The sequence below is a fragment of the Podarcis bocagei genome (assembly GCF_964188305.1).
Source record: "Podarcis bocagei genome assembly, chromosome: 3".
Classification (NCBI taxonomy): domain Eukaryota; kingdom Metazoa; phylum Chordata; class Lepidosauria; order Squamata; family Lacertidae; genus Podarcis; species Podarcis bocagei.
The window spans coordinates 59,909,429-59,936,584 of record NC_138127.1 but is presented as its reverse complement, the minus strand read 5'-3'; the positions used below and the strand labels follow the sequence as shown (position 1 = coordinate 59,936,584).

Here is a 27,156-nt window from a genome sequence, read left to right as displayed (position 1 = left end):
GCACCTTGTTCGCTACCCTTGCATTAGGATTCTTGCTTCATTATTATTAGATAGCTGCCAAAATGGAAGTAAATGCTAGAGAGGCAGGTAGCTCAACCACCACCTGAAATTAGTCAAGTGCCTTGCATCTTGATAGCAGCAACTGGAGACATTTTTGTGTAAGAAGGCTATCCCTGAAATGTAACCCATCCATTCTATGCAATATTCCCTGTCCAGTCATTGAAACGATTTTATTGTTTTTCGTTTATGAGTTTGGGTTTTTTTGTATTTTATCTTATTTTTATCTTATTGTATACCACTTCAGCAGATTTTGGCTGTGAAATGGTTTATAAATCTGAAAATACAATAAGTAAATAAATAAAATTAAGCTAAAGGCTAACTGCTATATGATGGCATCAGCTTCCAACGGCTGGAGACGTTTGGGGAAAATATATGGCCAGATCTAGATGCGGTTTATTTATTCATACAACCTACATGCCAAATTCTATGAGGTGCCTTCCACTACACTCTGAGCACATGATCACTGCACAACTATCCCAGTGCTTTGAAAAGAGAAGTCAATGGCTGTAAAAATGAAATAAAAATTAATTAATTATAATATAATGGACACAGAAAGAACTAGTGGGAACCAGTGGATAAGCAGCAACCTAGAAATAAGATTTGTTAGGCACAATCTGTGGTTTGCAAGTTCTCTCCGGCTAACCTCATAATTAGCAAGGTTTTTCCAAGCTTTCCCAGAAAACATTTGGAGAAATATTGGGATCTTACCAAGGGTTATCCGAGAGCCTTTAAAAAATAAAATAAAATAAAGCCTGAGAGTGCTCTCTGCCAGCTTTCTCTACCGATCACAGCCCTTTCCATAAACTTCGCAGTGTGAAGGAATGGAGTTAGAAGCAGGGAAGGCTTGTGTGGAAGGCTTCAGCAACAGACTCCTCACTAGGACTGGAGGAGAAATTTGATTCAGCTCCTATTTAAAGCTACATTTATTAAATTTTCACTTTCTGAAACTATCTGCAAACCCAAACAAAGCTAGCCTTCAAAATTCACACTTAACTGAATTTTCCAAGGTAGTTCTCCAGCCAACCAATGTTTATAAAAAGGCATATATTAGGGGAAAGTTTGCATTAAAATAAAGTGATTAGCGAAGATAGCTTACAGAAATGCATTAAAATGGGGGAAATTGCTTGCATAAATATGTACATTAGTCAAAACTCCATATGTCTCTTAATGAACACATTGTATATGTGTTCATTATGAGACATTCACAATGCTGGTGAATTTTCATGAGGATTAGTTTCATTCTGTTTTTTAAAAAACGAATCACTAATTGCTGCAAAAATCTAGAGGGCTGAATTTAAGATTGAAAAAAATGAGAAACTGATAGAATGAAAATTATCAGATGCTCCCATCCCTATTCCTTACTTTATGGATTAATCCAGTGGTTGTCAAAGAGTGTGGCAGACCACACTGGTGTGGCAGAAGAGGATGGCAAGTGTGGTGGGAAAATTCAAGGACAATCAATATTCTATTTTGCGAATGATTCTTGTTCTTATGAAGCTGCATTGTTTTATACTTTCTAGATGTCCCATGATCATGTTATAAAGTAGTTGTGTTCTGTTATAAATCAAACACTGCTGGGAGTTGTTTTGTTTCGTTTTTCAATGTATTTCTTATCAATTGAAAATTTGGTCTCTACACTTCTTAAATCTACAACACTGGGCTAGAAAGTGCATTCTGGGGTAGTCTCTAGTACTGTGACATCTGGTTCCAGGCTTGCGAGGAAGTGAAATCATCCCCCAAAGCGGAAAATATTAGGGAGGAAACTAATAATGATTTAGGATAATCAAAGAGCAAGTTTTTCTATTGTTTTAGTCTGAATGGTTTTTTCAGGGAGGGGGTTTGTGCTAGGAACACCTTCTGTCATTCCTTTCTGCAAAACCCTTTAATGCTCCCCTGATTGTATAATTTTTTAAAGGATAGTTATTGAAAGCTCTCCCTTATGGTCATCTGCTAGGTTGGTCTGCGGTTGGTCTGAGAAACATAGAAAGAACAAAGATATCCTGCAAATAATTTTCATTGTTTTTAGTTTTTACCCAGGCCTTAATAACACTTCCCTCATAACCTTGTGGAATTCTATTCAAATATACACACCCACACCTTCTTCTTCTTCTTAAGGAATATAATTAACAAAAAGAACAGAAGTAATTTCCCTTCCTGGAACTGTATCTGACATTCTAGTCATCTGGTGGTTAAGGGAATAAATATTCTGAAGAAAACAAAAGAATAACAGAGCTGGCTGGGACTCCCTTGGCCTTTAGGAACCACCCATTGCTTTGTGGCAGGCGTCACTAAACCTAAACGCTCTCTGACAGATTTTAGCTAAATATGGAAAACAGAGAAGAAAATGAAGTGGGTAACAATGAAATCTTGGCTTTTGCATCTAATGCTCATATTTTTTGGGGGGTGGGGTGCCATATTTTTATTATTTTGACCTTATTACACATATTGAATTATTACTTTTAAACAGAGTCTGTGTCCTATGCTTACTCAGGGTTTGGAAGAAGACTACCTTTTCCATGCTGAAAGAAAAGGCAGAATGTGAGAAAACCCCTCAACAAAACTCTGTGAGTGTGTTTTGTGTGTGCCTGTGAGGGCCATAATGTGTGCCAAAAGGAAGGGAGGGGGACCTAGAAAAAAGTTGTTTAGTTATTTATTTTGAATTCTTCTGGTCCGCCCTTCATCCTAAAATCCCATGGCGGGTTACAACAACAGCTGCACAAAACTATAAAAATTATGACAATAAAATAACAGTTCTCATAAAAATAAAAACAGCCTGTCAGTTCCTGGGATCTAGGCATCCCACAGCATTAAAAGGCTTGCCAAAAGAGTTTTCATCTGGTCTTCAGCTGGCACGTGTAGCTGGCTATGTTCATGCCAGTCAAACCTCAAGGTGATGTCACGGGACAGTTATGCTTCCACTGTAACATGCTCCCTGAAAACCCAAACCCAAATTCTGGAAAGGAAAGATCCATTTGGATTGATCACAGTGAAGGAGCTTCAAAACCAGGCTCAATGTTCTCATACGGGATGGGGAATCTGTGGTCCTCTAGATGGTGTTGGGACTCCAACTCCCATCATCCATGATCATTAGCCATGCTGACTGAGGCTCATGGGTCCTGTGTCCAAGACAGCTGTTTACCAGCTCCATCCGGTACGCAGGCTCAGACCCTACCTGCCAGCGGACTGTCTCACCAGAGTGGTGCATGCTCTAGTTATCTCTCGCATGGACTACTGCAATGTGCTTTATGTGGGGCTACCTTTGAAGGTGACCCAGAAACTACAACTAATCCAGAATGCGGCAGCTAGACTGGTGACTGGGAGCAGCCACTGAGACCACAGAACACTGGTCTTGAAAGACCTACATTGGCTCCCAGTACGTTTCTGAGCCCAATTCAAAGTGTTGGTGCTGGCCACTAAAGCCCTAAATGGCCTCAGTCCAGTATATCTGAAGGAGCATCTCCACCCCCATCGTTCAGCCCAGCCAAGGGCCTTCTGGAGGTTCCCTTGCTGCAAGAAGCCAAGTTACAGGGAACCAGTCTTCTCGGTAGTGGCACCCGCCCTGTGGAACGCCCTCCCACCAGATGTCAAAGAGAAAAACAACTACCAGACTTTTAGAAGACATCTGAAGGCAGCCCTGTTTAGGGAAGCTTTTAATGTTTGGTGGACTATTGTATTTTAATATTTTGTTGGAAGCCGCCCAGAGTGGCTGGGGAGACCCAGCCAGATGGGCGGGGTATAAATAAATTATTATTATTATTATTATTATTATTATTATTATTATTATTATTATTACTACTACTACTACCCTAAACTGCTTTCATCTTTGCCTTAGGAGAATTGTGAACTATGATTTTAAAACCAAGAGACCCTAAGAATGATCTGAAGGCACTTCATGCAACTCTACTGCTGAAGCTAACACAATCTGGCTCTGTATACTGCCTGGATGGGCTATATCATGGGTAGGCACACTAAGGCCCAGGGGCCAGATCAGGCCTAATCGCCTTCTAAATCCAGCCCGCGGACGGTCTAGGAATCAGCATGTTTTTACATAAGTAGAATGTGTGCTTTTATTTAAAATGCATCTCTAGGTTATTTGTGGGGCATAGGAATTCATTCTTTTTCCCCTTCAAAATATAGTCCGGCCCCCCACAAGGTCTGAGGGAGAGTGGACCGGCCCCCTGCTGAAAAGGTTTGCTGACCTCTGGGCTATATGAACCATATGCATGCTTCCTTTCCACAGAAGGCTCTGAATGCTACAATTACAGCACTATTAATGAATTCATTGCACTTAGGTCTGGCTTTCAGCTCCTTTGGGGAAACAGCAGGAGAAAAGTCAGTGCAACTAGCAAATAAAAATTTCCTTAGAACTATGGTGTGACTTCCTTTCTTCTTTTTCTGACTTTCTATTTAACTTTGTATTCTAGGAGCAGGAAGAATCTCACAAGTACATTGTGGTCTACAGAATTTCCAGTGTATGAAAAGGTCTCCTTTGTGTTGTCAACAGATATAACAGGAGCTTGGATTTCAAAACTCAATTAAGTTTTCTTTGTCACCCTTGAACAAATATGGAGGTAGAGCCAATTAGACAATACAACAGAGCATTATGAAAGAGACTAAGAGAACAAGCAAATTATTTCATTTAGGACTGAACAGGGATGAGACAGAACGTCTCTTTAACGAATTCTTGGTGCTTTAGGAGCTTTTTGGAGCTAACAGAGATGAGGAATGCATGGCGTGGAAAATTGTCTCCCGGAGGATGTCTCTGTGTGGTCTCTTGTTTTGGATAGAGAGTGAGCAAAGGTAAACCTTTTGTGATCATCGGTATTTATGCATAAAGGATAGCATTGTGCTGAAAATCAAACCCTGCATTTAAGCTGGGAAGCGTATCAAAAAATTTTTCCTCAAGCTGGCAACACAAAAACCTGAATAGTTCTGCACCAATTAGCCCAAATGACTTTCAGATTAATCAGAAATGAGAAGCAGAACACTAAATATCAGAACTGGACAGGGAAGAGGTAAGATAGTAGGGTGGGTAGAGGATGGGATATTGACGAGAAATGATAGATATAGAAGAAGAGTTTGGATTTGATATCCTGCTTTATCACTGACCAAAGGACTCTCAAAGCGGCTAACATTCTCCTTTCCCTTCCTCCCCCACAACAAACACTCTGTGAGGGGAGTGCGGCTGAGAGACTTCAAAGAAGTGTGACTAGCCCAAGGTCACCCAGCAGCTACATGTGGAGGAGCAGAGACGCGAACCTAGTTCACGAGATTACGGGTCCACTGCTCTTAACCACTACACCACACTGGCTCTCTAATGCTGTTTCAATCCCTTTCACTGATCTGAAAATAGTTCAGCACAGAAACCATTTAAGATGCAGTAATCATATCATTTAATCTGCTTTCACTCTAGTGCAGGCTTCCTCAACCTCGGCCCTCCAGCTGTTTTTGGCCTACAACTCCCATGATCCCTAGCTAGCAGGACCAGTGGTCAGGGATGATGGGAATTCTTGTCTCAAAACATCTGGAGGGCCAAGGTTGAGGAAGCCTCCTCTAGTGCCTTTCTATGGAATTACTATTCTTCATTCACTCGTATTTTATGGAGAATTTTTGCTGTTGCCAAATTGTTGCAGTCCAGTGTTTTCTGTGTTGTCTTCTGATATTTTTCCTCACAACCACTATGAGGTGATTTCCCCCCCACCCCAGCAATAAAACATAATTGGAGCACTAATCTATCCAGTGTGGTTGGTCAAAGCACTAACAAGGCTTTTCAGCACTCTTGTGTCTTTAATTAATTAATTAATTAATTAATTTAATTGATTGGCCTCCTTGTTTTATTGCTTCTTGTTGATTCCAATTATGGGATCAGTCATGAACAACTACTTTTAATCACCCAAATGTCAGTTTTTGTTTCCACAATGATGGGAGTCTCTAATTACTGATTTCTTCTCATGTTTTTCTTCTCATTTTTTTAGAGAAATAATAAAAAATAGTAGTACAAGAAAATCATTCATTAAGAGGCTGGTCGTTTAGTCGTTTAGCCAAGCCCTGGTGAACAGGAGGCTATTAATCATTCAGGATCTGCAAACACGACACTTTTAATGAACATTTCATTGGACCTTTCCAACAGTGCAATATCCTAGACATGTCTTCTCAGATGGAAGTCCGACTGACATCTTCTTATAAGTAAACTTTATGGGAAAATTTTGACCAGGGAGGAAAGCATTTCTGGATGATATAGTGCCATAGTGACTATATGTTGAAACTGTATTCTATTTCTACAAGTTCCAGCTAATTACAGAAAAGCAATACCTCAACAACATTAAAGGGCTGCAGTATATTACAGCTGCTGACTGAAGTCATTGGAACTGGTGTACAAGCACTGAATCCCATCCAACGACATGCTCTTCAACACCAGCCATTAGAGTGTATAGTGTTAATATCTTCTCAGACTAATCACACTATCCCATCCCACACCACAGCCTGTAGAACTACTTTGCCACATGTTCTCTGGTATGTGATTTTAAAGAAATGTGTGGCAAGTTCTGCTCATCACTCGGCAGGTTTGTACAGACGGACAAGATTATCTGGAGTGCGAATACTCTTATATGAAAAACATGGCAGCAGCTTGGTAAATTTGGACTGTATGGGTTCAGTGCTTTTGGTAGATCATCATCAGGATGTGTATACTCAGGATCAGCAAATATTTGAAGGACCTCAACGGTCCTTACAGTGTCCATATACACTAACAGCAATCTCGGCTCTCTGAGAGCTGGTCCTTATGCAGCCAAAACAGCACCAGTGATGCCTGAAATGGAAGAATCAGCAGGATTGGGGGAGCCCTGAGCAAGGTTGTTGAAGAGAAATTATAGCTATGGTTCTGTTTTAAACACTTCCACTGATATGCAAGTAGTTGCAACACACAAACCATTTAAGATGCAGTACTCATGCTCAACGGTCATGAAATATTGGCTGACTTCTTCTTTTTTGGAGGGGCAGGAGGTTGAAAACTTGGGGGGACGAAGAATGGAACAGAATACCCCAAAGAGGAGCACTCAACACTGCAACATTTCATGATAGGTTCCACTTCTTTTTAAATGAAGACACATTAAGGAATGTGCTTAAAGCATTAATTCATAACAGGCTTTGTTATGTCCATAGAAAGATATTTATTACCTTTGCAGTTGCCCTTGTGGGAGATTTCTAGTTGAGGATCTTTGCATTTCGCCCGTTGGAATTCACACCGGGACAGGAAAGTCCTGCCATCTGAGGCGCACAGCGACTTTTGGGGGGACCCCGTGCATTCCAGGCTGCATTCTTTGTCCTTGTCTTGCTCCACTCTTAAAAACTTTAACAAAACAAAGTGGTGTAAGAGGCTGAAATCTGATCAAGCATTAAAACTCTCCAATAATATTTGGCCTGTCATGCAGCCATCTGATCTCTACCTCACCACCTCCACACACCCCAAAACGCAAATCCTGGTTGTGAATTTATTTTTCAAGGAGAGAAAACAGCAAATTAGCACTGCACAGTGGTGAGGCTGGTAAGAATCCCAGCACCAGCCGGACTGCTCTGAGTTAGGGGTTCAGGAACAGGCCACAGAACCATGGCCTTTCTTCCCCAGTCTAGGCATAGGGCAGATGGGTATCTCTGCAAGTCCTGCCTCTCTGCAGAAGTGATGCAGGTGAAACAGCCCTCTGGAGTTGCTTTCCTACTTAGATAAGACTGCTGTGTCACAATTCTATTTCAGCTTTTAGATCATGATCCTCTTGGCATAGATTAGTTTCCTTTTCATTATGTGCAGTGCCTGGTACCCTTTTAAGTATTTTATAGACACATTAATAATGACAATGAACTGGAGCATAGGAATTTCTGAAGTTATGAATTGACGCCAGTGCAGAAATACTCTTGAGGGACTGGCATAAAAGCAGGAGACTTAATCATTGCCATCTATGGCAAACAGTCACCAGATTTTTGTTAAATGTGAGTGTTTTCCAAAGTAAGCATACGGAGTCTGTGAATTATATCTAACTCCCTGTGTGCATTTTTTTAAAATGAAAAAAAGAATATCCATCTGTAATAAATCCACTTAATTTTTGAGCTTCAACTGTGCTCTCCTTGCATTTCATCACACTTTATTATAAGCAAATATAAAAGCCTTACAGTAAGACATGATAATTATAATTTTCTGTAAACGGTGCAACAAAAATCACAGAATTCATTATAGACACAATATTCATATCCTTGGAATCCTAGCACAAGTTAAAAAAATATAAAGGAACAGTAACAAACTATAAGAACATTCTTTTTTGACATTCCCTACTTTGTTTAGCACTTTTTGAACACCACCATGGATTGTCTGAGGCTTAACTTCAAGTTGAATACAGTACTGGGCAAATAGGGATGGAGTGATAGTTCATTGTAGGGGTGTTCAACTTTGTAAGCATCCCCAGTTAAAGTGTTGCAGCACCTAGAGCACACATACCCTTCCTCAATATTGCTGGCATATTACAGCCCAGGTATGACCCCCTTCAGGTAGAGAAGATGTCTCCACTGGTTTGCATAGGGGGTGAGTTGAAGGACAATTCATGGTGGGAAATATTATTGAGATGCTGGTTACAAAGGAAGAAAGAAATCACCCATCCACAGACAAAACCTGGTGCATAAAGATTCCCGAAGGGGTTAATTTTCCAATTCATAAGCTGTCCTTTAGTTTGGGGAAGGAAACAATTCTATTTGGGGAGAGAGGGACAATCATTTTGAGTGCTTACAGAAGACTTCCACGTTTTGCCAGTGCATGATGGGAACGGAACGCTCACCAAAAGCAAAACAAAACCCAACATCCACCTGCCAAACTCCAGTATCTTGGAGCTGAACTTCATTCAGAGGTCTTCTTCTCTTTAGCAACATCACAGCTTTCAATTGCATTTTCACCTTTGTTGTGGGTCCCTCTCTTCTTCATAGCACTTATAAAGTGATAGAAGTCAATATGGATGTTCTTGGGGGAAATGGCAATGCAAAAACTCATGATAAAAGGTGGTCATTTCAGAAATTAACCTAGATGTGCCTAACACATAAAAACAGTTTTGAGAACAGCCGGACATAATACTGGGCCAAATCCAAAAAGCACACTCATTTCTATTCCCAGATCATATTTTTATTACTATTACTATTACTATTATTATTACTGTTACTATTACTACTACTACTACTACTACTACTATTTTGAATTATGGTGCTGGAGGAGACTCTTGAGAGTCCCATGGACTCCAAGAAGATCAAACCAATCCATTCTGAAGGAAATCAGCCCTGAGTGCTCACTAGAAGGATAGATCCTGAAGCTGAGGCTCCAATACTTTGGCCACCTCATGAGAAGAGAAGACTCCCTGGAAAAGACCCTGATGTTGGGAAAGATGGAGGGCACAAGGAGAAGGGGATGACAGAGGAAGAGATGGTTGGACAGTGTTCTCGAAGCTACGAACATGAGTTTGACCAAGCTGCGGGAGGCAGTGGGAGACAGGAGTGCCTGGCGTGCTCTGGTCCATGAGGTCACGAAGAGTCGGACATGACTAAACGACTAAACAACAACAACTATTCACCACCACCACCTTTTATCTCACTTTCTATTAACCTCCAGCACCTCCTCTAGCCCTTTTCCCTGAGGAGGGAGACCTTCTTTTCACACTTCTCTGTTTTCCACCCACCTGTACTCAGCATGCAAGGAGATGCTGGGGCTGGCATTGGGCCAACCAAAAGGCTACTGCCCAGCTGGAAGGCACAACAGTTAAGTGGGGATGAAATGTGCAGGCTGTGGCACTGAGGCCCACCAGAGAAGGAACAGTGACCTAGAAGTTAACCTTCCATGCACTATCATGGTGGAACTGGTGACTTCATATCTGGCTACCAGAAAATAATTGTTTGCAACCAAGTCCAGGCACAATTTGTTATGATTTATTTGTAACAATAAAATACACGCAGTCCCTGGTTTCATCAAAGTATTTCATAGGAAGAAGAAAATTGCTGTAAAGGGGATTAGAAACCCGATCAGCCTTATTTAGAGTGAAAATCTCTTTGTCATTAATTTCAGTGCTGGCTCCATCCCCTGCTTCCTTTCAAAGCCAACGCTTCCTGGTTATGATCCTGTTCCAGACATGTACTAATGATTTGGTTACAAAATATTTTGGTGCCTGCATGAAAACATCTAAACTCCAGACATAGCCTGCCTGCATGCTAGTGTGACTCAACAATATTTTGCAAAAACAAATAATCTCTACTCCAGTACTGTTCAGCCCCGTTCTCCAAGTTAAACATTTAGTGCAGAGCTGACATTAAGATTTACAAACTGGACCTAAGCTAATGGAACTGGCTTGGGGCAATTTCAAGAAGTCTGAAAGCAGTGCCTGCTCCTTGATACACACCTGAACAGCTACTCCATTGACCCTACGCTTTCATTCTCAGTCCAAAATAGCTAAAAACAACAAGAAGCAGACACCATATAATTACAATACCAATTATATCACCATCATTTCATACAGTCAATGTTTATTGAAAAATGAGTTTTCGTTTGTCTATTGGCAAGTTGTTTTGAAGGCTTCTGCCCCACAATCCAGATGTGCCAAATGAAAAATGACACATTAAAGCAAAATTAATTACTTAAAAAAATTAATTTGTTAATCTGCTTCCAGAGTTCCACCAACTTCATATGAAGAGGTGAGGATCTGGCAGCCATGATATATGCCTTTAAATCCTCTCCATGTGTGGTTGCGTTCTGAAGATTGTTCCAGAGTTTCATCTGACAGAGGAATACATTATCCCAATGCACCAAGGTCTGCACTAGCTTTCTGTTCCCTTCCAGTACTGTAATTACAATTCAAGGTGCAGGATTGTTATTTATTAAACTATTGTTATAACGACTTTCTAACCTCATGTGAACATTTGGTCAAAATGTGAATAGATATACATAGTCAAAACAAAAATTGAAAAAACCCCAAATGGCACACAAGTCAACAATTGTGATTTTGTTCTAGAATGCTCTCTGCACACCTTTACTGTAATTTCTGAAGAGACCTTACAGGCATAGGGTGGCCACTAACACATTGTCCAAAAAGAGGAATTGTGTCGCAAAAAAGAGGATGCAGATTTGCATTCAGTTTTCACATCCTGATTTGCACGTGCACATTTAGAAACAATTACTATCCTATAAACAGAAATACAGTACATCTCAGCAAAATGAGAAGACTGTGACCAGGTAACAAGTGCTAACTGCTGATCAGGAGCAACCAGCATGGCGGTGTGGTACAGTAGAGATGTCCTTTTAACAGTGGTGTCACACCTTCTTGCCGGGATGGAGCAGAGCCAGTATGACACTCCTGAAAGTGCACCCACACAACCCTGACCTTGCCGCTTACCTGCTCCATCTCCATCTCAGTAAGTATCCATGAAACTAGTGTTGGGAGGATAGCTCCATGGCACTGCCTCACTGCGCCAGTCACTTGTTAATGATGGGCAACTCTTCCTTCTCAAGGTCCTTACCTTTAAACAAGACTAAACCACTGAGCCTCAGGGGATTGCCAATCAGAAGATCACCAGTTCAAATTCCCGTGACGGAGTGAGCTCAGCACTGCTCTGTCCCAGCTCCTGCCAACCTAGCAGTTCAAAAGCACGTCAAAGTGCAAGTAGATAAATAGGTACTGGTCTGGCGGGAAGGTAAACGGTGTTTCTATGCGCTGCTCTGGTTTCGCCAGAAGCGGCTTACTTATACTGGCCACATGACCCAGAAAAACTGTCTGCAGACAAGCGCTGGCTCCCTCGGCCTTTAAAGCGAGATGAGTGCCACAACCCCAGAGTCACCTGCGACTGGACTTAACTGTCAGGGGTCCTTTACCTTCTTTAGACTACACAGTCCTTTAAATAGAGGACTGTCCTCTGCAATGTATAGGCACTACAAATGCCTCTCCTGAAGGCAGTTCCAAGGGAAGGGGAAGGAAATATATTTCTGACAAATTTTCTCCACACACACTCGAACCACAAGGAAGATTTGATTTGGGTGGCGGAGCAGGAGCCAATGAAGACCACCAAAATTTCCCCCAACTAAATGTAGCTTTTGGATGGGAAGGGGCAGCATTCCTAGGGGCCATGATTGCTTTGAGGAAACAAAAAACAAGGAAAGGTTTGGAAAAGCTGGCGTCACCCTTTCTCCTGCTCTGCCTGAGGTGATAGCCTCAGTGACGGGGAAAGGTGGGGAAAGGTCTGAACCCCTCTTCCTCTCCAGCCCATCAATCTTGACAAGCCCCTAGTTACCTTTAGAAAAGTGGCCCTTCTGCTTCTATTTACAGACATCTGCATCTCTGTTACACTTCACTAGTATAATTGAGTCCTTTAGAGCTTTTTATCCTAATCCACACAATAACTCTTCAGAGTTATTCTATCACAACAGGATCAGGTTGGGTTGTTACACTTAAAAAAAAAGTTTGCTTTTTAAAGGGCTCAAACCTTTTATATTTCTGAAGGAGAAAAGAATTATATGGCAAGATTTTGGTCTGTAAAATGACCATGTGTTATTCTTTAGAAAAAAAATCCCCCTCATATGTATCTTTTTACACTCACCAGTTCACTTTTTAAAGGCCTTGTTACAGCATGCACACATGGAAACATTTTATAGGATCTGGCTGTTAAACAAATTTTCCTGATAGGCCCATGAGTAGGATCCTACATTATTTGTAGTATAGATTGGGTTCTGGAAAAGCTATGCTGACAACATATTTTACATATGTTTTAATATGTTGTTGTGTGGAGTGCTCCTGTTTGGGGTTCCATCCAGCTAGCTCCGGCCGTTTCCAGGATAGCCCATTCCATGTCCCCTCTCAAGCTTTTCACCAAGAGACACTCAGCATTCTGTGGATGCCTAGCATGCTCAGTCCTCCTCCTGTTCTTCTTGGAATTCACAACCCTTGCAGGTTGCTTCCTAAAACATTTCATAGTTCTGCAAACCTTGGGGTTCCCTCAAGTCTGCTGATATTGTCTTATGTGTGGTTAGTGCTGTTTCGGCAGCATAAGAATCTGTCCTCAGAGATTGAGTATGCTATTAGTGTACAGGTTGGATTTTGAATTTCACCCTGAGTAAAATTGCTATTGTTGCCTCTTCCTCACTTTAAAGAATTTACTCTGTGTGTGTGTGTGCGCACGCGTGCGTGCGTGCATGTGTGCCTCAAATTTCCCACAATGTCAGTATAAAGTGCTTCCCCAAAACACTTAACTGTGAACCAATCTTACCTGGGGGATTTTGTACATCTTGTAGCAAGCTAGAAAAACTAGCATCAATAACCTGGAGTTCATGTACCAGATCCCATAAAGAAAAGTTCTTATTTCTTCTTTTTCTAGGTAAAGTTTGCTCTTTTCTGCCCAGTTGTGGAATAGAAAACCAGGGAAGTAATGGGTTCACTGATGTTTAGACTAGTCGTGTATCCATCATTATAGAATAACAGAATTCGCTTAAGCAAAAGCCAGTTAAAGCAATAAACCTTTCAAAAAATAACACACCAATGTAAAACATATCAGTCAAAGCAGAGTCGTATTTAACAATCAATTTTCTGTGCCTGTATCCTGCAGTATTAACACAGTCTCAAATCCAGCTGAAAGCAACCAAGTTGAACCTCCAGCACTGAGGGAACAAAGCAAAATAAAGTCTAATTGACAGGCAGCTTGGAATTGACCTTGGGAACAAATGCAAAGGTGTTCTGCATTTTGCAGCTGATTCTTCAGCCATACTGCAGTTCAACTGGAGGTAGGGAGTTGCACTTGGAGAGGTGGCATGAAACAGGAGACATGGTTATCTGAAGATTTCCCCTGGCTTTCTCTATGACTATAGCTGATACCAGCATATGACATCCTTCGGCATCTACTAGGGTACCAATACTTTGGTAGGGCTATGTCAGGTGGCGGGGAACAACCCCCATGGCAGGTTGCCGGGAACGGATAAGACAAGGAAAAGTTCTTACCATCTGCTTTTTATTCAATATTTACAGAGAGAGGCTTGGAAATGCAGCCTCTTGGAATAATGGTGCTGTCCTGAGTAAATCTCCACCCTGCTTTTCTTCCACTTCCTCATTCATCAACAGCACCCGCCCCTTACGGTGGCTGCTCAGGGCCATCTGTCTCTGAGCTCTTTGCTCTCCTACTTTTAAGGCTCACCGGGTTGTGGTAGATGGTGGGTCTGGAATGCTTTCTAGTGATAACATGTCAGCCAGCTGCTCCTGCTCTGTCTCCTCCTCCTCCTCTCCCATTATTTCTCAACTTTCCCCCTCATCTTCCTCTGAGCTGTGACCTCCCTCAAATCCCTGTTGTAATTCTGAACTGTCTTCTTCTCTGGAAGGGTCAGGCAGGCTGGGGAGGTGGTCTCTCCACCATTCTTCCTCTGCCCAGTCCCTGACAGGCTACCACTGTTATTTATCCTAGCCCTTCTCCTTTTAAGAATATCAGAACCTGGTACTCCAAGGTAGCTGGATCTAGGTTTTCCTCATAGTGCCTTCAGAGGAATTGTAGGAAATTAAAAGGGTGAGTAGACCTGGTCACCTGGCACTGCTTTGAGTGTATGACCACTGCAGGCTGTCACCATAACAAGGTAAGCCTACTGGAAGAAGGGGCCTCCTGATGAAGGAGGGGTCCACTTTGGTGAGGACCCAATCAAACCTGGAGCTAACACTGTCAATGACTTATCACTGAACCTCTCCCCAATATATGTAAGTCAATAAGTTTCTATTGATAAGGTACAGAGGGCATCAATGATTAAAGCATGTAGCAATCGGGACCATGTACTCTTCTATAGTGTTAGGGCTGCCAGAGTGTTCATATCAAAAAGATGGAGATAGATTCAACAAATGTGGACATGTCTTGCCAGACTTCCCAATTGCCACATGGGACAGGTTTTGCAGTAGCAAAATGGGGCAGATGGGAAGTCCGGCAAGACATGTCCACATTTGTTGAATCTATCTTCATCTTTTTGATGTGAACACTCTGGCAGCCCTAACACTAATGTGTAATGTGTGAACACAACCTGCATCCCATAAACATGGTCAGTGCTGCTGGTGTTTAACTGCCAACACAACTAGTTGTATTCCATAACCTGCTGCACCCTAGAGAACAATGTAGCAATCCTTTGTAGCTATGCTTCACAGAAGAAGATTGGGAAGGGAAGAAGAGCTGCCTTTGGGGCAGTCAGTCTATCATTACTAATCTCACTGCAGAACTCCAAAAGTTTCAAGGAAGCCTTGAGCACTCAAAAACACATCTAGCAATTACTGCAATAGATCATGACACCCTGAGCTGTTCTCACATCCATGAATATCTTTACAGAAATTCTGTGAGAGTAAACACGCCCAGAAGAGCCTTTCTGTCCCACAACTCTATAATTTTAACTGCCCAGAGAACTCCAAGGAAATCTTACTCTACATCCATATTTTACCTGAACAAAGTTACTAAGTTTTTAACTGTCACTTTCCTACATTACATCACAAAATTCATTATTATTATTATTATTATTATTATTATTATTATTATTATTATCATTATCATTTGACTTGAATTCCGCTACTGCAGCTACACAAGTTCCTCAACTTCATTTGGCTGAGGCTAATGGCAGTCAGTGTCCATCAACATCCAAAGGCCCATCTCTGCCCTAAATACACTTATTAATAACACCCTGCTCTCATTAAGAGCAATTGACTTTCCCCTTAATAGAAGAGGTGTCTAGATTGAAAACTTGGTTTATCCTAAAATAACTTGGAAGCAGAAGCTGATACTACTGCCTGCCTTGTTCAGTAGAAGGGCTTTACTTGAGGGTGGTTGATAGTTTAAAAGAGGAGGCAGAGTCATAGGCAGGATGTGGTCTTGCGCCTGTCGGCAGGAGCCAAACCAATTATGTTTGATGAGTCCTATATCCCTTAATTAGGGCTATAAGTGTTTCAATGGGACTACTAAAAAATAAGTGGTTTAGAGCCTGTGGTCTAAGATGGTTATAAAGATCTCAGCACAAATAAAGAAAATATCAGATGTGTGTCAAGTATACAAATTATGACATGCTGAGCATGTCCAGTGAGTTACTATAAACAATATTTCTTTTCCCTGGTGACTATAATAATAGCACAGTCAGGTAATAATTTCATGCCTGTACTTGAGACACTGGAAAATCTTTCTAATGGGGTGGAACATGGCTTGTGGCTGAGGAAGAGCACACCCCAATCTTTGGAAGACCAGATGAGCAAGTAGTGAGAAGTACCAGTTAAAAGGGGGAAATGGATAGATAAAGAAAGATAAGAAATGAACGTGCAGAAGTGATCTTCTCAATGCAAAGAAGAGGGTTCAGATTTCTACAGCTTCATACTTTGTTGGTTATCAAAAAAGAGAAGAAAAGTGAAACATCACCACTTTGTGAACCCACAAAGGGAAGTGTGATTTAAAACCCACAGGGAGAACCTGTAGAGGCAGCAAAGAATGGTATTTGATCTGTTGAGCACTTTGACCTGTACTCAAGGATCGGAGGTGGCTCCCAATTTGTTACTGGACCAAGTTCAAGGTGTGGCTGTTGGTAGATGGCTTGGGACCAGTTTACATAAGCCATTGCACTGCCACACATGTGACTATTCAGTCCCAGAGTTTGCACTTTAACTAGTGCCACATTTATCCCACATTTGCAAAGAGTCATTCCATTAGTGTGGCAGCACCTCTGCTCTGGAACGCCTGCCTTATGGACATTAGGCAGGAACCTTCGCTATACTGTTCTTAGATGCCTGCTGAAAACTTTCTTGTTTCGGCAAACCAGTCCAGACACATGATTCACTTAGATTTCCCTTAAATGTTCCATCACGTCTATCATTGTTTTTAATGATCATTTTATACAGTCAGATGGGAAGGGTACAAATAATAACATTGTTGTTGCTGTCGCTGCTGCTGTTTTTCATTGTAAAGGTAAAGGGACCCCTGACCATTAGGCCCACTTGTGACCGACTCTGGGGTTGCAGTGCTCATCTCGCTTTATTGGCCGAGGGAGCCGGCGTACAGCTTCCGGGTCATGTGGCCAGCATGATGAAACACTTCTGATGAAACCAGAGCAGTGCACGGAAACACCGTTTACCTTTCCACCAGAGCGGTACCTATTTATCTACTTGCACTTTGACGTGCTTTCAAACTGCTAGGTTGGCAGGACCAGGGACCGAGCAATGGGAGCTCACCCCGTCGTGGGGATTTGGATCGGCGACCTTCTGATTGGAAAGTCCCAGGCTCTGTGGTTTAGACCACAGCACCACGTGTGTCCCTTTTTCATTGTATTTATGTATTTCAGTCTTTTTTTGTATGTAATTCAACTTGTATGCCTCTTCAAGATTTTTTTTTAAGCAAGTGGTCTACACATTTTCTAAATAAATAAATAAATAAATTTGTGCTGTCTTATGGTATGAAAACAGGTGTGTAGGGGTGTGTGTGTGTGTGTGTGTTTCATTAAGTTAGGTAGATAAGTTACACTGAAGTACACATGGCTCTGCAAACACTATTCTTATAATAAACCTGTCAAGCTTTGTGAAAATACTATGGCAGCACACTTGCTGCTGTCACACATATTGGGCTGAGGCTTTAAATGAAACCACACTGTCTGTAGCTATATCATACAATAAAAAGGAGGGGATGTTCCCAAGGCCCACAATAGACCAAAAAGCCCTCCATGACACACACAGCTCCAATGTCAGTTCATCGAAATGAACAAGTGTGCATTTTGTGTTTGTTCAGTGATGCAAAGCTTGTGAATTTCACATTGAGAGGGAGGCAGAAGGTGAGAGATAATGCAGACACTAACTTGTCAACTGGCCTCCTGGCAGGATCTGATAAGAAAAAGGAAGGCAAGTCGCCAGCCATGCCTTTGACCTCTCCGCTGTTCACCACAGGTGGCTAGGAATTCCACACAGGAGACAGCATGGGATTCCATCTCTAACCAAGAGAGAGAGTGGTTGGCTCTGTTTCCAAGCTGGCTGTAGAAAGAGTGAAGCCCTTTCCCCTCTGGCCAGCACAACAATGCAGCAGGCTGCTAGAAGAGGGACAGAAAGATTGTGCTGTCCTTTTTCCACCAGCTCACTTGGCTTCTTTTCTGGCTACAAAGTAAAAGGCTTCCCTTCCTCCCTGGCCACCACAGCCATGTGCTTTTACCAGAACCATGATCTGCAAACATGGCATGATAAACATTATTTTTATACCATGGAACTCTTCATCTGTGTATTTCCTCAGCTTGAGCAGCCATCAAAATCACAGGGGCAGGTCATTTGAGATCTCTAGGTATTATTACATTTATGGGATTGCACTCTGCTGTCTATATAAATGAATGAATGATTCCAGCAACACCATCTCCCACAGAGATATGACAGCATTTGGAATAGATCTGGTGGAATTTCATCTCCTGGTTCATCAAAACATGCATAAAATCAGATGAACTGGGGTTAGGAATGTGCTTCTATAGCAATCTTTAGGGAGGCCCTAAGGAACAATGGTGATCTGTACCCATTTGGACTGTAAACTGCTGTGACAGCAGCAGAATTTACTGAGGGTTGAACCTGGAAGGCTTGACTATTTGTTCCCTGCTTAAAATATTGTTTTACCATTAGATCAATAGCTTGGAGATAAACTGAAATGTTCACATTTTGTAATCTATCGGTTGTGAACAAAGGACTTCAATGTTCATTCCCCAACTCGTTGGATTAAACTGTCCACCCTAAACAGATATTTATTAAAAAGTAAGTGCCACTTAGTTCATTGAATTTACTCCTAACTAGGTATGCACAGGATTGCAGCCCTAGTGGGGGTTTCCCCCCCTCCATGAGCAAACTTGTTCCTTCTGCGTATTCATCACGTTCCTTCTCAGTTTCAGAAAGCTGTAGACAACATGTTTAAAATTGCAACAAGGGTATTAGTTACAAGAACAAGATTACTGAGTTTAAAGGAAGGATGGACTGAAATTCAACAAGCTTTTTACCCCCTGGAATGTGTCCCACTTTACAGAGCACAGTTCTCTATTTGAGGGGGAACTTTTCTGTCTAGGTTAAGGATAAAGAATCCTAAGAAAGGAGAGCAGTGGACTTGAAGCTTCCCATCAACTATCAGTAGCTGAACAGCAGATTCACACTGCATCACACTGTGGTGACATGTATTATACTTCTATTTATAGTAATCATCTCCAAATTTGCATATATTCATATCAATTTGTACAAGCAATTTCCCACTGCAAATCTATGCTCGTTTTCATACTTTTTCCATATTGCATTTCATTTTTTATAATGGGTAAGTGGCCACCCTACTTCATTAGAAACAACTGTTGCTGAAGAACTATTTTTCATCAGCCCTACTATAAAGGGGGATTGGACCAGTTCCCAAAGGGCTGGATCTGTCAGTGATCTGTTAGCCATGACAGCTAAATGGAACGTACGTGTTTACTGGTAGTATACCTCTGCAATGAAAGTCACTGACTTCCGGGTTGGCGCCATCGCCGAATGGCGGATTCCCTCCGAGCTCCGGAGGGAGTCTGCTCGACAGGGGCCGGGTTTTGCCGCGCCGGCGACGCGGGGACCCTTAAAAACCACGGGCGCAGATGCCCGTGGACATGGTGACTCGGCGGGCACCGTTAGCGCCCTCCCGACCCGCGAAGGAGCCTTTTTAAAGGCTACGGAACGGGGGACGGGGAGCGGCGCGGTGCTGTGAGTCTACTGCTTCCCCTGCCGAGCGAAGCTGCATGCCATTCGTCGGAGAGCACTGACTTCTTCCTTTAAAAATTTGGACTTAAAATCAAGAACAACAACCCGTGAGTAATCTGGAAATTGGACTAAAATTATTCTTTTTTTGTGGATTCGGCACGAGCGGGGGAGGTGCAAAGAGGAAGTCCGTCTCCCCCCCATTGTAAACATTTTAAAGCAAGGATTTGCCAACTAAGGTTGAGAGAAGAGTTGTTGTTTTTCCTGATTGGATAAAAGTTATTAATTCCACGGATTTAAAATTTTAAGTTACTGTGCTGGAGGATAAGAGTTTATTTCTTTTTGATTAAGTGCCACTCTTCCCGAGACCGGGAGTAACCCGTGAAAGGAGCTTGCTGAGGAGTTACAGAAGATTTTGACAGCTGTCAAATTAGCTGTCAAAGTCGGGAAAAACTGAAAGTTTTGGTTTAGCCGGTTATATTGTTACAAGGTATTGAAAATAAAGAAAGATTGATACAAATTAATTTGACTTTTGGACTGGAAGTGAAAGGAATACTAAGTAACCAGAATCCCTCTAGAGGGGATTCACGGACATTACAAGAATGGAAATAGGTCGGAAAATACTGGCTGATCTGGATGAGGTCGTTTTTCTCATGGGAAAGCTGCGAAAGATGTACGAGCAAGGCCATGTTTTGTCTACAAGTCCTACAAAACCGAAGTCAACAGAAAATATATCTACTGAGTTGGAAAAGGACTTGATGTTCAAAACACAGGCAGCTGGACAAGAAAAGAAACCAGAGACTGAAGAGGAGGAAGAGATATTTGCTGAACAGAAGGAGCAGAAAGGAGGGGCGGCCAAAATGTCACAGAAGGTAAATGAGAGCCGGAGGCCTGCCAAGATGGTTATAAATCTGATCAAGGTGGAAGCTGGAGCTTTTGGGGTATTTGGACTTAAGAAACAGAACTTGAGCTCCACCTTTAAACAAGGAGGCCTGGCTGGAAGGAACATGGACATTATAGAGAGAATGCCCCTTCGAGATTGGGTGTTAAACATAAGGGACTCTCAAAGAAGCTGGCAGAAAGGGACTGAGAGAGATGCAAGAGCCTCGGACGTGAGGTCACCAGGCTAAACAGATGGACTAATGGACTATGGTTTGGGATTGAAACCGGGGAGAGAAGGGTGGGGTTTGGAAATCCAAAGGGGGCCTGATCTTTTTTACTCTGTGTTAAATTTTATGTCGTTATCACTATAAGAATGGGGAATTCGTGGAAGGGAAATAGGGTCAACCTTAGAAAAAGTTTTTTATAAATGATTAAGGTATATAAATTAAAAGTTGATATACAAATTGAATTAAATATAATAATGAATTAAGGGTTAAAATTTAATATAAATAAACACAATAACAAATTAAGGTTAAGAAATTAGAGATAAGAACTTGTTGGATAAATATTTGGATTTGGAATACAAGAAGGGGAGGTGAGGGGAAGTCGTGGAAAGAAGTTATTGAAAATGAGACTCTAAAGGTTGAACTCTTTTGTGTGTGTCTTTTCTTTTTTTCTTTTTGCTTTTTTGTATCTTTTGAAACTTTAATAAATATTACTTAAAAAAAAAAGAAAGTCACTGGGGGGAATAATCATAAAGGGGAGGTTGCTTCCCTTCCCTGGAAGTATCAGGTTGACTAATGTCTGGGAAAGAATAGGAACCTCAAGGTAGTTTTGGTCTAATCCTTCCAGAGAGGTTCATCTAGTGCCCTTCTTTTCTTACTAATCCAATGAGACTTATTGTGTCCATTTTGTAAACTGACAGGGTGTAATATATAACTGCTGAATTTCTCTTAGGTTTGCTGCGAGAAGAATATCAACATACTGGTGATGTTGTTTCCAGGTATTCATTAGACATTTCTACCACTGCTATTCTAGGCTGCATCAACAGAAGTACAGTGTCCAGATCAAGGGAATTAATAGTGCAGCTCTATTCTGCCTTGGTCAGACCACACCTGGAGTACTTTGTCCAGTTCTGGGCACCGCAATTTAAGACAGATATTGAAAAGGTGGAACATGAGCAGAGGAGAGCAGCCAAAATGATAAAACAATGGGAAACCAAGCCTTATGAAGAACAGTTGAGGGAATTGAATATGTTTAGCCTGGAGAAGAGGAGACTGAGAGGAGATATGATAGCCATCTTAAAATAGATAAAAGGGCTATCACATGGAAGATGGAGCAAGTTTGTATGCAGCTGTCCCATATGAGGATTGAACCTGCAACCTTGGCACCATGCTCTGGTAAACTATAAGTGACAGGTTTGCAGGGTAAATGAACAACTCCTATCTACTGTCTACCCAGACACATTCATGAGTATGATCTGAATGATATAAAGAGCTCAGCTGATAATGATCCTGTGTATACAAACTACTATAATGAAGTGAAACAATTCATATCTACTGTTTCTAATTGAAAGCATTCTTTATTTGGAAATATGCAGCTACTGCTCTCTGGGTGATTATGTTGACGAAACGTCCATGCACATAAACATTTGACGGAGATTGGAGGATCTGGGGAATGAGCCAATCATCTCCTAAAGCAAATAAGGCTGTACAAATACAGGAGAGGGAAAGGTTATTTGGCAAAAGTTTGGGGACAGGTGCATACAGCCACACTGACCAATGAAATGCTGGAATAGTAAGGATTGGCAGTTGCCCAGATAGTTGCTCATGATCATTAACACATCAGATATAAATTCCAATTACAGTCAAGGAGACTGTTTTGGATTAGGGAAGTAGCACACGCTGTCCATTCATGTATACGTGAGTGTGTGTTTGTTGGTGTGTATGTCCTGGAGTTGTTTGTCTAGAAATACTGGATACAGGATTTTACTATGGGTCCCTTAAGACTGGTGCTGCTTGGGTTTTTTGCAGGTGTTTTCTGCAACCTGCCATAGATGCCATAATAGTGCATTAGTGATGGATTTACAGTATACTGGGCCATGTACACATCAATTCAGCTTTATCAGATTATTGCCACCTGCTGGGGCACTCTTGCAATATCCCAGAACCAAAGCAAGAGAACAACAACAAAACCCCTGATCCCACAATATTTGTGGTATTATAAAAACTTACAAGATTTCAGCAGGAAGTTACAGGACATGCACTGACTGGGAATGAAGCAGTATGTCTTCCCCAAAACTTTTTCAGGTAGAAATAGTGCTGAAAGCAGGATTGCACATAACAGCCTTGATGTCATGAGCACAAGTAATCATGAACGCAGAATAAAGAGGATGTCTGGAGGGGCCCTAACATGGAATAACAAGGCAAAAACACACTGAGACCTCTCTTGAATCTAGCCTTACTTAAACATCACAGTCTATGAATGGTAGTGGGGCTTCAGTCCATCTTTGTTGGCTCCTCTCTTCTCAGTCAACAAGCACTGAACAGGACTGGTGAAGAGGAAAAACCAACCCCATGGAATGGGCCAGTGTGAGTCATCCATGTGTCGTTTTTGTCTTAACAAACCACTTGCCAAGAGCATCCTCCCCTCCCCACTTTCATCCCAGTGCTAAGCAAAATACGGTGCCACCTGCCAGAAGCTGTGCTTCAGATGATGCAAGATATCAAAGAATCCAATGGCATCTTAAAAGCTAACAAATGTATTGTGGCAAAAGGCCGTTTAAGCAAGAGTCCGCTTTGTAAGATATTTGATACATAAAGTGGTTTGGAAATTATTAGGCACAAATACGTGTGTGTGTGTATCCACACACACAGTAGGAAAAACAGTTTTATATTTTATGGTAGAATAATTGCAAGCAATTATATTGTATGATACAATAAAGGTTGGATGTCCCAAGATAAATACACACATGAAATATCCTATTTCAGCTGCTTAACAGCGCCGAAATCTTTCCTTTCAAGGCATACTCATATTTTCTAATGCCAGTCAATGTCTAAAAACCTCCATCATCTGGTAACTCTTCAGTGGCCCACAGAATCCTGTTATTGACCTCAGCCTTCTTAAGGTTCCAGTGAATAACCTTAAACTTAAATAATCCTCCTTCCAAGAAGTCACATCAGAAACCGAAGCACTAATGGTGCATGGTACATTGATTTTAATAAGAAATGGAAAGCACATGTTGGTGTACTCACATTGCAAGCCCATCTAGGGGCCTTTTTCCTTATGGTTTATCCAGGCGATGGATGCATGCACAATCCCAATGGCTTTTAAGTAGGGGTGTGCATCAGATTCAGAGCCAGAGCTGGATGTTTCAGGGAGATTTGGGGCTTGACATAAGTGGAGTGAGTTCTTTACGAGAAAGCATAAATCAGGGACCCCTGAAACACTTAGTGTTGGCTTGGCAATTCAGACACCCCCAAATGCTGCAGACAGGCATCTGTTAAAAACAAAAGCAATGTCTCAATGGGATGAGGGAGAGCTTCGTTGTGACTTACAAGCCACGTTTGTTACCAGAGGGAACACAGGTGGCCCGGCCCAGCCCACCTGAGGCGAAAAGAGGACATGCTACCCCTCCTCCCATAAGGACTTGCCAGAAGATGCAGCTGCCGGTGGTGGCAGGGGCAGACAGGGCCCCACCCCACAAGATTCCGCCATCTAAGGTGGCTGCTTCAATTTACCTCATGAGCGGGCCGGCCCTGAGAGGGAATAGTTTCTACTCAGAAAGCAAATCCCTTTCCATTCTTCCCCTGTCTCAAATCAACTTGAAAGGAGACTGGCACAAAAGCCCCTGGCCCTATTTGAGACTTGGCAGCTTTCTTGCCTTTCTCTTGTCTGCAGTTTTCAGACCAATTGCCCACCACAAGACGTATAGGGAGATCAATCTTTTATGAATGCCACCTAAAAGTGTAATGGCTGACCTTATGGGAAAACAACTGCACCTATTGCTCTGAAATTTGGCAAGATCTGTGCCCTCAGAAGGGGTGACCTAAGCTGGCTAAAATCCCATAAAATTCTGCCCCCAAACTGTCTACAGTGGTACCTCGGGTTAAGAACTTAATTCGTCCTGGAGGTCCGTACTTAACCTGAAACTGTTCTTAACCTGATGCACCACTTTAGCTAATGGGGCCTCCCACTGCTGCCGCGCGATTTCTGTTCTCATCCTGAAGCAAAGTTCTTAATCCGAGGTACTATTTCTGGGTTAGCGGAGTCTGTAACCTGAAGCATCTGTAACCCGAGGTACCACTGTACATTAAAACAGTTATAGATGAACACACTCTCTCTCTCTCTCTCTCTCTCGCCTTTTGAAGACAAAGGGGGAGGCTTATGTGACTCATGGAGCCAACAGGGTGGGATATTGATCTTTTACCAGCTTTAATCACTCCTGATTTGATGGTTGCTGTATCAAATAGCTGCTGTAACCAGAGGAGAGGGAATGGATTTCCTCCCCCCACCATGCTTTGAATAGCCACAAAGTTTAAGTCTGCATCATTTGACGGCAATGCCTTGAAAAGTAAGAAGGTTTATGTTTTTCTTAAACAGTAAAATAGTATTTTTCAGTCAATCTTCAAAAACACCTGGAGCCTTAATCAATCTGTTATCGATAGCATGTGTCCCACAGTTCATGGCCAATGTTCACTAGCCACAATCGCTGGGCACTGAAATAATAAACTCTACCTCATATGCAGATGGAAGATCCTATACCACAAAAACGTCACATTCATGCCAAGTAGAGAAACCCTTTGGATTCTCTGGCTGATGCAAGACTGTGGGGAGAACTTTGTTTCAGTTTTGGCTTCCAAGAAGTCACAAGTAATATAAAATAGAACCAACAACTCTAACCAGCTGGATTGTAGCTTATGCTTTAGGAACACATTGGACACACCACATCCTTATCTTTGTTCCCATCTGTAGCACATATGCATTTTTTATTAGGTATGTGACAGCTGATGGGATGGGTGAAATCAGAGATCGCAAACTCTTGGAGATGGAAAGATTTGGAAGCTGGGTGATCACAATGCCACAGTTCGTAGTGAAGGGTAGCAGAGAACAGGGAGCCAGGAGATGAGTCCTCTTTGTTCCTTGGAAGTCATGCATGAGTCTGTATTTTCTTTCCAGTCATCAAGGGTTTCCTCTTTGCAGGAAATGCCACAAGTAGCAAGCAGCTCCAACGAATGGCTGAAAAGGGGGGATACATCTGGGTATGTGGAAAGTGGCAGCATGTTCAGCTTTTGGATTGCCAATGTTTATTGGCCCGATTCCTGTGTCTGACACACAGCAGAGGAAACATTACCCATGAACTTATTCCATGCCAGGAGAGGCTTCACTTGGCTTAGTTTCTAGATGTCAGTGGTTTTTGTTAAAGGCACAAAGCAAGACCCTATATGATTAACATAAGCAAGGTGGCCAGAAACAAAGGAGGTCAGAGTTCCTGTACCTTTAACAATTGTGTATAAGAGGGCATTCCAGAAAGAACATATCTCCTCACCTCTACACATCACATTTTACCTGCAAAAATTCCATCAGCCTTTTCATCTGGCTACCTTAACCACATATATGTGCTGTATATTCAAATACAGATGGCGTTGCCTCCTATGTTCTGGGAGAGGTTCTCTTCACTTTTGTTTTTTAAACTGTTCCCTGCCATTCTCTCATCTATCTGTTGCTGCCTCTTTGCCATGCATTTTTCTTTGTTAGATCTCCTTTCCGGAGTAATCCCAGTCAATTAGGGAACACATGGTGTTGACATCACAGTGCTCCATGATATGGACAATTTGAGATTGCCCCACCAAAGAAATCTATGCTACAAGACTGCAGTTAGCGTTGGAATCAAGCAATATCTAGCAAGATAATCTGAGGGCTCTCATGGCTTTTCTCTTCATCTTACATGTTAAGACTCCAGGTGAGGAAGGTAGCAGGAAATACACATTTGTATTCCAGTAAAGAGATTCTAGCAAGCGTGTTTCAAAAAGCTCATCAGAAGTTGTCCAGTAGTCATGCATGGCTAAATTTCATCTATCCTTTGTAGCATTCCAGAAACTAGACCATGCTTCTATTTTCTATCTTGTTTCTGCTTTTCAAGGCAGTCGGAAACTAGCCATAATGTGCACCAATAGCTATGCTCAGTTAAAAATCTCTTCCACATTAAATGTTCCTTAGAACAAAAGATTAACACAAGACAAAACTAAAGATAGTACTGTGGAAAATTGAGTACTTTCCCCTTAAGAAGTGGGATTTCCTTATTTGATTTTGGTAGATAAACCTCCATGTTACATAAAGATGATGTTGGCAAGAACACTGCTCAATGAGCGTCACCCTGAGGTTAACAAAATTCAGTCTTTGACTCTATTATACATATTAGGTTTCCCTAGTGACTGATTATGTATTTCCATGTATATGTTTCAAGATCTTGAGCTGCCTTCTTGCCCCACCA

General features: G+C 41.9%; 1 protein-coding gene across 1 annotated transcript in view; it reads right to left on the bottom strand.

The window, feature by feature from the left end:
* The window catches only part of SMOC2 (SPARC related modular calcium binding 2), a 134,433-nt gene that overhangs the window by 80,918 nt on the left and 26,359 nt on the right, over positions 1–27,156 (bottom strand). Inside the window, exon 2 of the mRNA XM_081188270.1 lies at positions 7,237–7,408. Coding sequence (XP_081044396.1) covers positions 7,237–7,408 — 172 coding nt within the window. The remainder of the gene's footprint in view (positions 1–7,236; positions 7,409–27,156) is intronic.